This window comes from Schistocerca americana, chromosome 4 (assembly GCF_021461395.2).
Source record: "Schistocerca americana isolate TAMUIC-IGC-003095 chromosome 4, iqSchAmer2.1, whole genome shotgun sequence".
Classification (NCBI taxonomy): domain Eukaryota; kingdom Metazoa; phylum Arthropoda; class Insecta; order Orthoptera; family Acrididae; genus Schistocerca; species Schistocerca americana.
Window position 1 is genome coordinate 229,655,675 of NC_060122.1, and position 14,811 is coordinate 229,670,485.

The following is a 14,811-nucleotide window of genomic DNA, read 5'->3' on the forward strand; positions in this document are numbered from 1 at the left end:
GCAGCTATGGTTCTTTGGTGCAGAGCCGAGTGGAGGGTCTGAATCAGAGGCTCAAGCGGTTCTGTACCGTGTAGGCTGCAGATTCCTTGACTTACGCCGTTGGTTGGTGGGTTTCCGGGTTCCGCTTAATAGGTCATTACACACAGAAAGCGGCTACACGTGTAGCGGGGGTTGCGTGGAGCGGACTGAGCAGTTTTTTAGGTTAGAGGGTCTCAGGAAACCACAGAAAGGGCGTCCGTCTAAAAGGGGGAAGGTAAAACACAGTAAGGTAGTTGTTGAAACGATCGGTATTGTAGTTGTAAATAGTCGTAGCTGTGTTGGGAAAGAACCAGAGCTCCAGGCCCTAATAGAAAGCACTGAAGCTCAAATAGTTATAGGTACAGAAAGCTGGCTAAAGCCGGAAATAAGTTCATCCGAATTTTTTTCAATCGACCTAACAGTGTTCAGAAAGGACAGATTAAATACAGTTCGTGGTGGAGTATTTACTGCTGTCAGAGGTAGTTTACTTTGTAGTGAAATTGAATTAGATAGTTCCTGCGAAATAGTATGGGTAGAGGTTTTACTTGACAATCGGACTAAACTATTAATAGGATCGTTTTGCCGACCCCCCGACTCTGAAGATACTGTTGTTGAACAGTTCAAAGAAAACTTGAGTTTTATTTCAAATAGGTACCCCACTCATACAATGATAGTCGGTGGCGACTTCAAGCACTATGGTACTTAACTTCTGAGGTCATCAGTCCCCTAGAACTTAGAACTACTTAACCCTAAGTAACCTAAGGACATCACACACATCCATGCCCGAGGAAGGATTCGAACCTGCGACCGTAGCGGTCGAGCGGTTTCAGACTGTAGCGCCTAGAACCGCTCGGCCACTCCGGCCGGCGGTGGCGACTTCAATCTACACTGAATATGTTAAAAAAATTATACATTTAAGGCCGGCGGCAGGCATAAAACGTCATCCGAAATTGTACTGAATGCTTTCTAAGAAAATTGGTTCATGAGGCCACTCGAAGCTTAAATGGTTGTGAATGCATCCTTGACCTTTTAGCAACAAATAATGAGGCCAAAATACGGAGTATCATTACGAATACAGGGATTAGCGACCACAAGGCAGTTGCTGCTAGGCTGAATACCGTAACACTCACAACAATTAAAAAGAAACGCAAAGTACATCTATTTAAAAAAGCTGATAAAAATGCTATTAACGCCTTTTTAAGAGACAGCCTCCACTCCTTCCGATCTGATCACGTAAGCGTAGAAAAGATGTGGATTGATTTCAAAGAGATAGTATCGATGGCAATTGAGAGATATATATACCACATAAATTAATAAGTGATGGTACTGATTCCCCATGGAACACAAAACGGGTCAGATCGCTGTTGCTGAAGCAACGAAAAAAGCATGCCAATTTAAAAGAACGCAAAATCCCCAAGATTGGCAAAGTTTGACAGAACTTCGAAATATAGCGCATACTTCAACGCGAGCTGTTTTTAATAATTTCCACAACGAAACTCTGTCTCGGAATCTGGCAGAGAACCCAAAGAGATTCTGGTCATACATAAAGCACACCAGTAGCAAGACGCAATCAATAACTTCACTGCGCGATAACAACGGTTAAGTCACCGTGACAGTGCCACAAACGCAGAGTTAATAAACACGGTTTTCCGAAACTCCTTCACCAAAGAAGACGAAGTAAATATTCCTGACTTCGAATCAAGAACAACTGCAAAGATGAGAAACATAGAAGTGGTTATGCTCTGTGTAGCAAAGCAGCTTAAATCACATAATGAAGGCAAGGCCTCCGGTCTAGACTGTATTCCAGCCAGGTTCCTTTCAGAGTATGCTGATGCGATAGCTCCATATTTAGCAATTGTATACAACCGCTCGCTCACAGAAAGTTCCGCACCTAAAGACTGGAAAATTGCTCAAGTCACACCAATACTCAAAAAGGGAAACAGGAGTTATCCACTGAATTATAATCCCATATCACTAACGTCAATTTGCAGTAGGGTTTTGGAACATTTATTGTATTCGAACATTATGAATTACCTCGAAGGAAACGATTTATTGACACATAGTCAACACGGATTCAGGAAACATTACTCTTGTGAAACCTAACTAGCACTTTATACTCATGAAGTAATGAGTGGTAGTGACAGTGGATGTCAAATTTATTCCATATTTTTAGATTTCCAGAAGTCTTTCGACACCGTTCCTCACAAGCGTCTTCTAACCAAACTACGTGCCTATGAAATATCGCCTCAGTTGCGCGACTGAATTAGTGATTTCCTGTCAGAAACGTCACAGTTCGTAGTAACAGACGGAAAGTCATCGAATAAAACAGAAGTAATATCCTGCGTTCCCCAAGGAAGTGGTATGGGCCCTCTATTGTGCCTGATCAATATTAACGACATAGGAGACAATCTCAGTAGCCCTTTTAGATTATTTGCAGACGATGCTGTCATTTACCTTCTTGTAAAGTCACCAGATGACCAAAACGAATTTCGAAATGACTTAGATGCGATACTTGTATGGTGTGAAAAGTGGCAATTGACCCTCAACAAAGAAAAGTGTGAAGTTATTCACATGAGTACTAAAAGAAATCCGCTAAATTTCGATTAGGCGTAAGTCACACAAATCTGAAGGCTGTAAATTCAACTAAATACTTAGGGATTAAAACTGCAAATAATTGAAATTGGAATGATCACATAGATAATGTTGTGGGTAGAGCACACCAAAGACTGCGATTCACTTGCAGAACACTTAGAAGGTGCAACATATCTACTAAAGAGACTGCTTACACCACAGTTGTCCGCCCTTTTCCGGAGTATTGATGTGCGGTGTGGGATCCGCATCAGGTGGGACTGACGGATGACATCGAAAAAGTTCAAAGAAGGGCGGCTGGTTTTGTACTATAGCAAAATAGGGGAGATAGTGCCACAGACATGATACGTGAATTGGAGTGGCAATCATTAAAACAAAGACGTTTTTCGTTGCGACGGGATCTTCTCAGGAAATTTCAATCACCAGTTTTATCCTCCGATACCGAAAACATTCTGTAGGAACCTACCTACGTAGGGAGAAATGATCTTTCTTTTTTTTTCTTTTTTTTTTCATCAGTCTACTGACTGGTTTGATGCGGCCCGCCACGAATTCCTTTCCTGTGCTAACCTCCTCTTCAACTCAGAGTAGCACTTGCAACCTAGGTCCTCAATTATTTGCTTGACTTATTCCAATCTCTGTCTTCCTCTACAGTTTTTGCCCTCTACAGCTCCCTCTAGTACCATGGAAGTCATTCCCTCATGCCTTAGCAGATGTCCTGTCATCCTGTCCCTTCTCCTTATCAGTGTTTTCCATATATTCCTTTCCTCTCCGACTCTGCGTAGAACCTCCTCATTCCTTACCTTATCAGTCCACCTAATTTTCAACATTCGTCTATAGCACCACATCTCAAATGCTTTGATTCTCTTCTGTTCCTGTTTTCCCACAGCCCATGTTTCACTACCATACAATGCTGTACTCCAGACGTACACCCTCAGAAATTTCTTCCTCAAATTATGGCCGGTATTTGATGTTAGTAGACTTCTCTTGGCCAGAAATGCCTTTTTTGCCATAGCGAGTCTGCTTTTGATGTCCTCCTTGCTCCGTCCGTCATTGGTTATTTTACTGCCTGGGTAGCAGAATTCCTTAACTTCATTGACTTCGTGACCATCAATCCTGATGTTAAGTCCCTCGCTGTTCTCATTTCTACTAGTTCTCATTACCTTCGTCACTCTCCGATTTACTCTCAAACCATACTGTGTACTCATTAGACTGTTCATTCCGTTCAGCAGATCATTTAATTCTTCTTCACTTTCACTCAGGATAGCAATATCATCAGCGAATCGTATCATTGATATCCTTTCACCTTGTATTTTAATTACACTCCTGAACCTTTCTTTTATTTCCATCATTGCTTCCTTGATGTACAGATTGAAGAGTAGGGGCAAAAGGCTACAGCCTTGTCTTACACCCTTCTTAATACGAGCACTTCGTTCTTGATCGTCCACTCTTATTATTCCCTCTTGGTTGTTGTACATATTGTATATGACCCGTCTCTCCCTATAGCTTACCCCTACTTTTTTCAGAATCTCGAACAGCTTGCACCATTTTATATTGTCGAACGCTTTTTCCAGGTCGACAAATCTTGTGTCTTGATTTTTCTTTAGCCTTGCTTCCATTATTAGCCGTAACGTCAGAATTGCCTCTCTCGTCCCTTTACTTTTCCTAAAGCCAAACTGATCGTCACCTAACGCATTCTCAATTTTCTTTTCCATTCTTCTGTATATTATTCTTGTAAGCAGCTTCGATGCATGAGCTGTTAAGCTGATTGTGCGATAATTCTCGCACTTGTCAGCTCTTGCCGTCTTCGGAATTGTGTGGATGATGCTTTTCCGAAAGTTAGATGGTACTTCGCCAGACTCATATATTCTACACACCAACGTGAATAGTCGTTTTGTTGCCACTTCCCCCAATGATTTTAGAAATTCTGATGGAATGTTATCTATCCCTTCTGCCTTATTTGACCGTAAGTCCTCCAAAGCTCTTTTAAATTCCGATTCTAATACTGGATCCCCTATCTCTTCTTAATCGAATCCTGTTTCTTCTTCTATCACATCAGACAAATCTTCAACCTCATAGAGGCTTTCAATGTATTCTTTCCACCAATCTGCTCTCTGCTCTGCATTTAACAGTGGAATTCCCGTTGCACTCTTAATGTTACCACCGTTGCTTTTAATGTCACCAAAGGTTGTTTTGACTTTCCTGTATGCTGAGTCTGTTCTTCCGACAATCATATCTTTTTCGATGTCTTCACATTTCTCCTGCAGCCATTTCGTCTTAGCTTCCCTGCACTTCCTATTTATTTCATTCCTCAGCGACTTGTATTTCTGTATTCCTGATTTTCCCAGAACATGTTTGTACTTCCTCCTTTCATCAATCAACTGAAGTATTTCTTCTGTTACCCATGGTTTCTTCGCAGATACCTTCCTTGTAACTATGTTTTCCTTCCCAACTTCTGTGATGGCCCTTTTTAGAGATGTCCATTCCTCTTCAACTGTACTGCCTACTGCGCTATTTCTTATTGCTGTATCTATAGCGTTAGAGAACTTCAAACGTATCTCGTTATTCCTTAGTTGTTCCGTATCCCACTTCTTTGCGTATTGATTCTTCCTGACTAATGTCTTGAACTTCAGCCTGCTCTTCATCACTACGATATTGTGATCTGAGTCTATATCTGCTCCTGGGTACGCCTTTCAATCCAGTATCTGATTTCGGAATCTCTGACCATGATGTAATCTAATTGAAATCTTCCCGTATCTCCCGGTCTTTTCCAAGTATACCTCCTCCTCTTGTGATTCTTGAACAGGGTATTCGCTATTACTAGCTGAAACTTGTTACAGAACTCAATTAGTCTTTCTCCTCTTTCATTCCTTGTCCCAAGCCCATATTCTCCTGTAACCTTTTCTTCTACTCCTTCCCCTACAACTGCATTCCAGTCGCCCATGACTATTAGATTTTCGTCCCCCTTTACATACTGCATTACCCTTTCAATATCCTCATACACTTTCTCTATCTGTTCATCTTCAGCTTGCGATGTCGGCATGTATACCTGAACTATCGTTGTCGGTGTTGGTCTGCTGTCGATTCTGATTAGAACAACCCGGTCACTGAACTGTTCACAGTAACACACCCTCTGCCCTACCTTCCTATTCATAACGAATCCTACACCTGTTATACCATTTTCTGCTGCTGTTGATATTACCCGATACTCATACAGAAATCCTTGTCTTCCTTCCACTTCACTTCACTGATCCCCACTATATCTAGACTGAGCCTTTGCATTTCCCTTTTCAGATATTCTAGTTTCCCTACCACGTTCAAGCTTCTGACATTCCACGCCCCGACTCGTAGAACGTCATCCTTTCGTTGATTATTCAATCTTTTTCTCATGGTAACCTCCCCTTTGGCAGTCCCCTCCCGGAGATCCGAATGGGGGACTATTCCGGAATCTTTTGCCAATGGAGAGATCATCATGACACTTCTTCAATTACAGGCCACATGTCCTGTGGATCCAAGTTACGTGTCTTTAATGCAGTGGTTTCCATTGCCTTCTGCATCCTCATGTCATTGATTATTGCTGATTCTTCCGCCTTTAGGGGCAATTTCCCACCCTTAGGACAAGAGAGTGCCCTGAACCTCTATCCGCTCCTCCGCCCTCTTTGACAAGGCCGTTTGCAGAATGAGGCTGACTTCTTATGCCGGAAGTCTTCGGCCGCCAATGCTGATTACTTATCAAAATTTAGGCAGTGGCGGGGATCGAACTCGGGACCGAAGACGTTTTGATTATGAATCAAAGACGCTACCCCTAGACAACGGTGACCCTCTGAGAAATGATCATCACGATAAAATAAGAGAAATCAGGCTCATACAGAAAAATTTAAGTGCTCGTTTTTCCCACACGCCGTTCGAGAGTGGAACGGTAGAGAGACAGCTTGAAGGTGGTTCATTGAACCCTCTGCCAGACACTTAATTGTGAATAGCGGAGTAATCACGTAGATGTAGATGTAGAACCACGGTATTGACCGTCTAGGAATGGTTGAACTACAGACAACACGAGCCGTGTACCTCCTTCCTGCTGGAATGGGGACTCCCTCCGTCTGATAGGCGCTGCTCATGCATGGTTGTTTACATCTTTGGGCAGGTTTAGAGACATCTCTATACAGTCAAAGGGACTGTGTCTGTGATACAATACCCACATTCAACGTCTATTTTCAGGAGTTCTGGGAACCGGGGTGATACAAAACTTTTCTTGATGTGTGTAAATGACGAGCATACAAACAGAAGAAGAAAGATGGTGAGAACAGAACACGATGGAGAGCCTCCAGTTGAAGCACGTCAGAGGACAGATACACTAAAGAAGAAGAAGAAGTTCATAATGAAACTTACCTTCTCAGCCATGTAACGACTCAGCTGTAAAAGTACAAAATTGATTTAGCTTACATGTGGTACTTCCAAACTGTTGGATTGTTTTTAGTGAACCGATTAATCCTCAAACAATATTTACCATACCGCTAAAGTGACACTGGCATCTTTTGTCTCTCACGAATTCCTCTTACTTCCGTGATACCCGTAAATCCTGTTTCCAGTACATCATACAACTGGTAAGCGTGTGGTACAAAGAGAACAAACTACGCTGGAAGGAACCGATGGTAAAAGTACTGTTTCAGTTTCATAACTATGTGCCCTACGCTGAAGCGTTTGTCTGTGATTCAGCCTTTCGACAAAAACATTTCACGCTGTTGCTTGAATTCACTGAGCGAGGTGGCGCAGTGGTTAGCACACTGGACTCGCATTCGGGAGGACGACGGTTCAATCCCGTCTCCGGCCATCCTGATTTAGGTTTTCCGTGATTTCCCTAAATTGCTTCAGGCAAATGCCGGGATGGTTCCTTTGAAAGGGCGCGGCCGATTTCCTTCCCCATCCTGCCCTCTCCCGAGCTTGCGCTCCGTCTCTAATGACCTCGTTGTCGACGGGACGTTAAACACTAATCTCCTCCTCCTCCTCCTTGAATTCATCGGAGAGACATTCTGTTGTCACTCTATTAAAGAAAAACGATTTATTCAGCAAATAATTGTTAATGAGTTCAGGACAACTAAAGTAATATGATTGCTGTTGGGTTTTTGGTTCGAAATAAGTTGGCACATAACCATTCCTGCACTGCCCTTCCCTGAGACGCCTCACGATGACTGGGGATCGGAAGAGTCTACTAATTTTGCGAAATTAGAGACACTGGATTAAGCAATACTGTTTCCCTGCCTACATTTCACGAAAGGATGTGAATATAGGACCAGTCAGGATAAAAGTGCATATGAGAAGGGTAAATCTTCCCCTGTTGCGAGTTCAGCATCCACCATATGCACATTGTATAGAGGAGACTTCTCTAATGTTCATGCCTGACTGCGAAAAAGAAATATTTAATTAATATTGAATCTAAGCACAGACTGGAACTGTACAGGAGACTGCAAACAAAACAATCCACAACCACAGTATGACTGCGTACAAAACGAGGTGGCAAATATGATAACCGACCGTCGAGTGTCAAAGAAAAAGGACCACAGGATGTAAAGGTCCACATAAATTTTAGATTTCAGGAAATCAGTATAGTAAAGTATTCCCACTTTTCGGCGTGTTCATTGGGAATGAAGACAGGGGTATCACATTCAAACTTGCTCCACCATCACCCTTTCCAACAAGAAAATCGTTTCCCCAAGGGGGCGCTGGGCTGCAGCCAACGCAGATTGACCATTTAAAAGAAAGGGTATCCCCCTCCCCCCTCAGGAACACCACAGGAGGATCAGCACTGCCTCCCTGGTCACGTTGACTGCATGGAACCACTTTCTGGCAGTGTTGCCACTTTCCACTTTACTGAGTCTCCACCAAGTAGAAAAAACCGAAGGATAAACGCTGCCGAGTCTGCTGTGAAGCAGTCACAGTCGGTTGGTTTCGATACATCGTGAAGATTGCTGTTCAAGACTGCCGCCATCTCAGTCGCAACATGTGCTGGACTTCGCTAGCATCAACTCAAACGTGTACGGGAAACTTAACGACAGGAACTCAGTCGCATCTCTAGGGCTCGCTTCTGGTTCTAAATGTAACCGACTGCCAGCCACCGATGCTTTCGTGGTCAACAACGTGCTGAAGCACCCGCGTCATGGTCCTCTTCTCCGCATCTACATCTACATCTACTTCCATACTCCGCAAGCCACCTGACGGTGTGTGATTGAGGGTACCTTGAGTACCTCTATCGGTTCTCCTTTCTATTCCAGTCTCGTATTGTTCGTGGAAAGAAAGATTGTCGTTATGCCTCTGTGTGGGCTCTAACCTCTCTGATTTTATCCTGAGTTTCTCCGCGAGGTATACCTAGCAGAGAGCAATATATGTACTGCTTGGCTCCTCGGTGAAGGTATGTTCTCGAAACTTCAACAAAAGCCCGTACCGAGTTAATGAGCGTCTCTCTTGCAGAGTATTCCACTAGAGTGTGTCTATAATCTAAGTAACACTTTCGCGATTACTAAATGATCCTGTAACGAAGCGCGCTGCTCTCCGTTGGATCTTCTCTACCTGTTCTATCAACTCTATCTGGTACGGATCCCACACCGATGAGCAGTATTCGTGCAGTGGGCGAACAAGTGTACTGTAACCTACTTTTTTTTGTTTTCGGACTGCATTTCCTTAGGATTCTTCCAATGAATCGCAGTCTGGCATCTGCTTTATCGACGATTAATTTTGTATTGTCATTCCATTTGAAATCACTCCTAGTGCCTACTCCCAGATAATTTATGGAATTAACTGCTTCCAGTTGCTGGCCTGCTTTATTGTGGCTAAATGATTAAGGATCTTTCTTCCTATGTATTCGCAGCACATTACACTTGTCTACATTGAGATTCAATTGCCATTCCCTGCACCATGCGTCAATTCGCTGCAGATCCTCCTGCATTTCAGTACAATTTTTCATTTCTCTACCATGCATGACCGGTCAGTAATGGCTTATTTACTTCCTTCCAATTAGTTCGTTCTCTAGGTACATTAATTAATATTTTCTAATGGCTGGAACGAACTCCTACTGTTTTTCTTATGTGTTTTATGGATTGTTCTCATGGTGGAAAGCTTTTTTCTGCCAGCACTAGCCCAGATTTGTGCATTTATGATCATTTCCGTATTGAGAAGGCTGACTCACCACTTCCCACGATGTACAGGGTGATTATAATGAAACTTTAGCTACTTGGGCCTGTGCAGGGAGAAAACTATTAATCGCATGGGTACCCAACTTGATAAGAATGGTGTTCAGCCTGTGCGCCGCAAGATTAGCTCTGTTAGCAGTGTTAGTCTCATGACTTGCCGTTAGGTGTCGCTACTGGCTCTGCGACGTAGTGTTGAAAGAGAAGCATCAGTCAGCAAGGCAGATACAGACGATCAACATGCGTCTGCACAAGGTGGGCAGGTCTTCACTTGTAAAGCTGTTTCATCAAAACGACAGCTACTTTGCTGCTTCGCTTCGCGAGTGTCGACGCGTTAAAAGAATACGGAGAACACCTCTTTCCGCATCGGGGCTGAAGAATGTGACTTGGAAGGACGGATTAGCTTACTATTTAGGAATTGCTTCTTGGAGAGGCCGACTGTCCGTTACGCCACGAATTGTTGAAGAAGTTAAGAGCCGTCATAGCTGAAAATGCTGTATACAATGCGCGATCTTTAAGCAGTGCACGAGTTGTGTCATGACTACTGAACATTCCGTAGTCCACCGTTTGAATCCTCAGAATGGCTGACTGCTGAAATATCGTGCCAATAAATCGACGTCATCCGGCTGCAGTCCCGAAACTTCATGGAATCTTCCACTCACACAGGCAACACAATAACATTTCGTCAGACAGTTACACTCTCTCAACTTGTCACCTAGGGTGGCAGCACGGAACAGTCAACGGGAACTGTCGCGATAGGTACTGACTTTTAGTCATCACTACTTGGGAGCCTGCGCCCTTACTATAGCCGGTCTGTTGGGAGCTCATAATACAGCAATTATGCAGCTTACTAATTAATAATAAGATAGGTACGTCTGAAGCATGAAGTGCTGCCCCACAATGTCGATACCGGCTCTTGAGCAAACAAGTTTGACGAGCATTGGCCTAGGGAGTCAGATCGCCGCTTTCCCTCGCCTCTGTACTTACCCATCAGGTAGTGGACGAATCCGCGTCTCGAGCTGCGGTACACGAGTTCGACGCCGTGCGGGTCCACGTGCGTGATGTACATGCTGGGGCTCTTCATCTTTGGGTAGGTGAAGCGCATCTGCATGTGGATGTTGTCCACGTTCTGCAGGAAGTCCGCGAAGTGCCGGCCCGTAGCCTTTATGGGCAAGTCGTACCTGCCAACATAACATCAAAAAACTAATCACACACTATTGTAAAGTGAGAACGAGCAGTAATCAACATTTCAACAGTGGAACCTGCTATCTACCTAATTTTTCTTGGAAACGCAATTAGACCGAACATTAACGAAGACTGAAGATTGAGTAAGCTGAATGTGGGGAGGGGCAGAGAAGGAATTCATGACGTCACCTGCATAGGGACTTTTTGCGGAATCAGTGGCGACAAGCGAAAATATGCGCCAGGCCTGGACTGGAACCTGGAATCATAAGCTTGCAGGGGAGCTGCATTAACCATTGCACCACCTGTACACAGTGTTTGTCGCTCTTCCGCGGGCTGTCTCTATACAGTACGCAGCCAACCCACATTCCCAGCTAGCGCCATCTATCTGCAGCCCTCGTCCATGTCCTCCATGCACGCTAATTTAGATTCTCGCTGGAGGTAGAATGAAATCTACATCTGCGCTGAAGGTGAATGCGTAGTGTCCATTCTTCTAAAAAAAAGCCTCAATGGACTACAAATTCACCATCTTCATTGCCATTGCGCAGTCATACGTGCTTCTGCGGTACATCTACTAAATTGGAACAAGACAGAGAAGATTGGGCCTTCTGCATCCGCCTCCCATCTCCCACAAGCATCCTCTACGACCTCATCCCCTTTCCCCACCTTCTCCTTTTCCTTGAACACATCCACACCGTGTATCCGCACCGTGTATATTGTCCGCTGACTCGATCCCCCTCACCCCTTGATGTCTCCCTTCCACTCCACCCCCAGCCCATTACCGTGCCTTTACCATTGTGTCCCACCCTCCCTCCATCTCCACACCCTCCACCTCCTTTCCCACAGCAACGTCCAGCATCTACCTCTCCTGGATGATGAGTTTCACCCTGACATTTACCCTTCCTACCGACTCTAATCCCATCTTCCTCCTGCCTCCTCCTCAGGGCTCCCTCTCCTCCCCCTCCCTTCTCCTGAGCAGCTTTCCCCCTCCTACTCCCCCTTCCTCTCCTGTGCTCCCCTTTAGTGTCTCTGCACTCCCTCCTGCGTTGTCTTCCCTTTTCATCTACCGCCCTGCCTGTCTCCTGCCTCTTCCTGCACCCCCTGTCCACCCCTTTTCCTCTTCCTCCCGTCCCCCATCCCTCCTCTACTCTTTTTTACTCCTCTCCAACCTCCAGTCTTTTGGCAGGTCCCTACCAGCGGTTTTTATTCTTTGTGAGTGATCCGTCGTTTCCAGTGGTTTTGTTTTTCGAGTGCTGTGTGTGATTTTTATAATGTGGCCGACTTTTAACTTCTATTTGACTCCAGAGATTTTAAGTGTGCAACGAATTGCCAGCTGTGTTCTTTTGACTTTATGTCGACTTTTTAATTGTCCCCCAAATATTTTAACTCCCATTATCTCCAGTTACTGTGTTTTGATGTCCCCCTTTCTTCCCCCATTTTTTATGTAAGTGTTCCCCTTGTATTTCTGTTAAAGCTGAAGAGCGGTGGACTGTGCCAGCCCTATCCTGCCCATGTGGGGCAGGGGAATGAAATTGCAATAAAGGAAAAAAAGAAAAGATTAGCATGGCCCCTAGGCAAGGAAGACACACAAAATCGTGAAGTGTTCCACATATTTTGACTGGCTGGTCCCTGTAATAAAAAACTGAGTGAAGGGATCAACAGTGAACTTCAACGTATGTGTTGTGACGTCTGCTACATCCAAACACAATGAACAAAATGAAAATAAATAAGTAAGCAGGGGACCCTGGATTTGAATCCCGATCTGGCACACATGTTCCCTTGTCGCAGTTGACTCTGCAAAAAGTCCTGATGCAGCTAATATCATGATTTCCTTCCCTTTCTTTTCCTTTCTCACCCCCCCCCCCCCCCCCTGGTCCCCTGTCTACCTTCAGCTCTTGCATAATATGCATCACAGCTGTTGATGCTGATTCCGCATAGTGTGTTCTTTCGGACATAGCCGAAATAACAGATACTACACATTAATGTCATTAATGAGGATTTGTAGATAAAAAAAACTGCCTTTGTAGATGTCATGTTTCTCTTTGATGAAATCTGTAACGGGGGTACGTGACCCGTGCACAGTTTCAGTGAAAGCAATGCAAGGAAAAAGAAACAGGGAAGAGTCAGTGAAACGAAGATGGAGAAGAAGAAGTAGTAGTAGGAGCACCAACAGCAGAAGAAGACGAATGGGCAAGACTGGAGGGCACTGTGATGTGAAGTAGATAAAGAGATATGGGGAAAAATGTACATCTACGATTGTACTCTGCAAATCTCTGTATAGCGCATGGCAGAGGGTGCGTGGCACTGTACCAATTATTGTGGCTTTTCCCCTTTCCATTTGCATAGGTAACGTACGAACATTACTGCTTAAATGCCGCCGTGCTCTCTGCAGCTATTCTAATCTTGTATTCACGGACCCTGTGGGAGCGATACATAGGGGTTTGTAATGGTTTCCTAATTTCATCACTTAATCTGTTAACTACGTCCCATTTAGTTGCCTTTCACGGTAAGCCATTTTGGGCTTAGATTTCAGCAGGATAGTGCTCGCCCGCACAGGGCGAGAGTTTTTACTGCTTGCCTTCATGCTTGCCAAACACTACCTTGGCCAGAAGGGTCTCCGGATCTCTCCCCGGTCGAGAACGTTTGGAGCACCTCGTGATTTTTATGATCTAACGCGCCAGTTGGACAGACTTTCGGACGATGTCCCTAATGAGGACATCCAACAGCTCTATCAATCAATGCTAAGCCAAATAACTGCTTGCGTTTGGGTCAGAGGCAGAGCAACGCGATATTGACTTGCTCAGTTTCTGAAGCTCTTTCTCTTGAATAAATCATCCAGCTTTTCTGAAACTGTAATCATTTGTTTCTCTGTACTGTACAAACACCGATTTCCGCCCCTCTTGGATTTTTTTGACTTATAGTGTTTTTCTGATGTTTAGCTTTCACGATAATGTGAAGTTCACAGCGTTCTTTTTCTCTCTGAATGAATTTTGTAAAATGACGATTTAGAGAGATTTTCTTGTACTTACACAGTTAGGAATCTGAACAACGTGGTTAAATTTTTAAAATGTGTAGTAATGAAATAGGAAAGGAGGGGTTAGAATTATATACTGAGCCACGGGAAGGCAGTGGTTGTGGGTTCGCTCATCAGCTCCGGAAGTCGACTCCGTGCTGTTCTCTTCGTATGGCTCTGGTAGAAGTGTGTGCCTGACACCACCTTTCTGATCGGCACACAGAAAACCGTCGATTGCCTCGGATGACTTGCGGGAGGCGACGTGACGTCCGTTCTTGGAGCACCTGTGGTCTTCCCTCGCGGGGAATTACGTAGTGTGGAAACACTATTTCTGCGATTTGAAAATTCACTCTAGTCACTGTTGACTGCAGATGCCCCGATTATTGTGCGATCTCCCATATCCTATGAGCCATACGTGTGGCTCCGACTGCACTACCCCACAGCCATTTGCCTCTGGTTGTTCAAATGTGTGTGAAATCTTATGGGACTTAACTGCTAAGGTCATCAGTCCCTAAGCTTACACACTACTTAACCTAAATTATGCTAAGGACGAACACACAAACCCATGCCCAAGGGAGGACTTGAACCCCCGCCAGGATCAGCCGCACAGTCCATGACTACAGCGCATGAGACCGCTCGGCTAATCCCGAGCGGCTTTGCCTCTGGGCTATGATATATTAATTAGTATGTGTTTTGGTGTGTGTAATTCGAATTTACCTTTCAAAACGGTGTAGCACGTACAACTTTTTAGTTTTTAAGGGTTTTATAGTTATTTCCCGTAATGCGATCTTTACTATTCTCTTGTTTGGATACGTAACCCTTTCTTTTTCTTTC

The 14,811-nt window shown here is 44.3% G+C and overlaps 1 protein-coding gene and 1 non-coding gene across 2 annotated transcripts in view; one reads left to right on the forward strand and one right to left on the reverse strand.

The window, feature by feature from the left end:
- LOC124612875 (soluble guanylate cyclase 89Db-like) overlaps positions 1-14,811 on the reverse strand; it is a 468,418-nt gene that overhangs the window by 174,733 nt on the left and 278,874 nt on the right. Inside the window, exon 3 of the mRNA XM_047141315.1 lies at positions 10,770-10,963. Within this exon, the coding sequence (XP_046997271.1) occupies positions 10,770-10,963 (194 nt within the window). The remainder of the gene's footprint in view (positions 1-10,769; positions 10,964-14,811) is intronic.
- LOC124614518 lies at positions 12,471-12,579 on the forward strand. Its single transcript, XR_006979743.1, has one exon. It is a non-coding gene; the product is annotated as a U6 spliceosomal RNA (small nuclear RNA).